The sequence below is a fragment of the Limulus polyphemus genome, unplaced genomic scaffold (genome assembly GCF_000517525.1).
Source record: "Limulus polyphemus unplaced genomic scaffold, Limulus_polyphemus-2.1.2 Scaffold552, whole genome shotgun sequence".
In the NCBI taxonomy this organism is placed as follows: domain Eukaryota; kingdom Metazoa; phylum Arthropoda; class Merostomata; order Xiphosura; family Limulidae; genus Limulus; species Limulus polyphemus.
This window is the reverse complement of record NW_013666162.1, coordinates 169,343-171,156: the sequence shown is the minus strand read 5'-3', so window position 1 is coordinate 171,156 and position 1,814 is coordinate 169,343. Positions and strand designations below refer to the sequence as shown.

At 33.9% G+C, this 1,814-nt stretch overlaps 1 protein-coding gene across 1 annotated transcript in view; it reads right to left on the bottom strand.

Moving 5' to 3' along the window:
• The window catches only part of LOC106459047 (CLIP-associating protein 2-like), a 98,765-nt gene that overhangs the window by 6,280 nt on the left and 90,671 nt on the right, over positions 1–1,814 (bottom strand). Inside the window, exon 29 of the mRNA XM_022385425.1 lies at positions 3–62. Coding sequence (XP_022241133.1) covers positions 3–62 — 60 coding nt within the window. The remainder of the gene's footprint in view (positions 1–2; positions 63–1,814) is intronic.

Here is a 1,814-nt window from a genome sequence, read left to right as displayed (position 1 = left end):
ACACAACTCTGCTGGCAAGACTGTAGCTGCCGCCTCTGAACACATTTCAGCTGTCTCTGAACCTGAAACATAATATCTGCATTCAACTAATCCTCTTTTTTTCTACACTCTCAAAGCATCATGAATAAAACCCTATTATTACATTTTTACTATTATACCACGAGATAAAGCTGTATCACTAACATTACAATAAATGAAAATTTATCATGCAATTAAACTCTTTAATCATATTCACTCTTGAGACTTGAAAACTTTATTTACTCCCAGTTTAATGATAATTTTCTTTCAAGCTTAGGACATGAGGGTGATGCCTGTCTGTAAAATAGTGATTTTTTGTCCAAATAAGCTTAACATTTCTTGGAAGTGTGTTTGGGGTCATTACCTTCTTTAAATATAAAATTCTGCCCAATTAGGTTCTTTCTAGAGGTTCTCATGATGAATTAACGATAATGTTGTATTTATGCTGATTCATGATTGCATCAATTCTGTGAAGATGGACAACACCCATCATTTCTAGATATTGTGTTACAAACCACCATAGAGCCTCCTGCATGCTAGACCATTGGTACTCGTTCTGCAACCTCTTATTGACATTTCAGTAAACAGGTACACGCTGATTGGAACCTAACAGTTCATATTTAGATTTGTCTGTCCAAACTACTTCGTGCCATTGTTCCAAAAAACAGGATGTATGTTGTTTTTCAAAAGTTAGGATATTTACATGGTAAAAGCTTTCTTGCTGCTACTCTTCTTCAAAAGCCACATTTCTGCAGAATTTTTGAAACTTGATCTGTGCATGAATTGTCAGTGTCATCAACAAGGTTTCTTTCATAGTTTCCCTCGGTTTCTCTTTTAGCGAGCTTTCTTCCATGTCTCCTGCCTTGTCTGATGTTATAGGACTAGGTTTCCTTGTATGTGTCCAATGTGTACTTCACAGTACATGGTTAATAGCCAAGGTCTTTCACAATTTTTCTTAAACTCCATCCAGAATCAGGTGAATATTTCACTATGACTCTATCAAAGGGTGTTAATTCTCTTTGTTTTGTCAACACCACACAGTAACTGCATTAAAAGCTCAGAATGTGAAAAATCCCAAAATTTTGTATTCAGATACAATATCCTGAACAACTTTTAAAAAAATCTACTGTATTGAATCGTTTGTGGTTATGTGTTACTTTTCTCCTAAAGTTTTAAATTAATTAAATGTGTAGCATATTAAAATTATGAGTAAAGTGAGAAAAAAAAAATTCAACATTTTCAACTGCCTTGGTTTTATTTCATAAGCACAACAAACTGAAACTACAGAAGCAATGGGATGTTATAATAAATTTGCACACTACTGTTAGTCTCTTAGAAAAAACTCTTCTCTCACAATATTTGACTTTCAAGATATAAACTTAATACTTATAAGAAACACAAGTTTAATTTTACAATCTTCTCTAGATTCCCAAAACATAAAGAGTTACTTTCCCACTACAACTACACTGTTTTCTTTTGATTCAAGACATAGCAAGATGTTCCTGTCAAAACTCTCAATATTTTTTTCTTCCTTCCCAAGACATAAAAAAAATATTATCACACTCAACTTTCATCATTCTTTCCTATTTTCAAGCCAAATTAAACATTTCGTTTAATAATCCCATTGTTACGACAGCGGAAGTTGCGTGATGCTGGGAGCATACATGCTGGAGTTTCTCAAATTATTGAGGAACCCCGCGATTGTCCGAGTGTTTGTTAGATGCTCTCTTTTTTTTTATACCAGCCTGGCAAAAAAAACCAGCAGGGATTGAAGAGATAGATAATTGAGTCAAGCG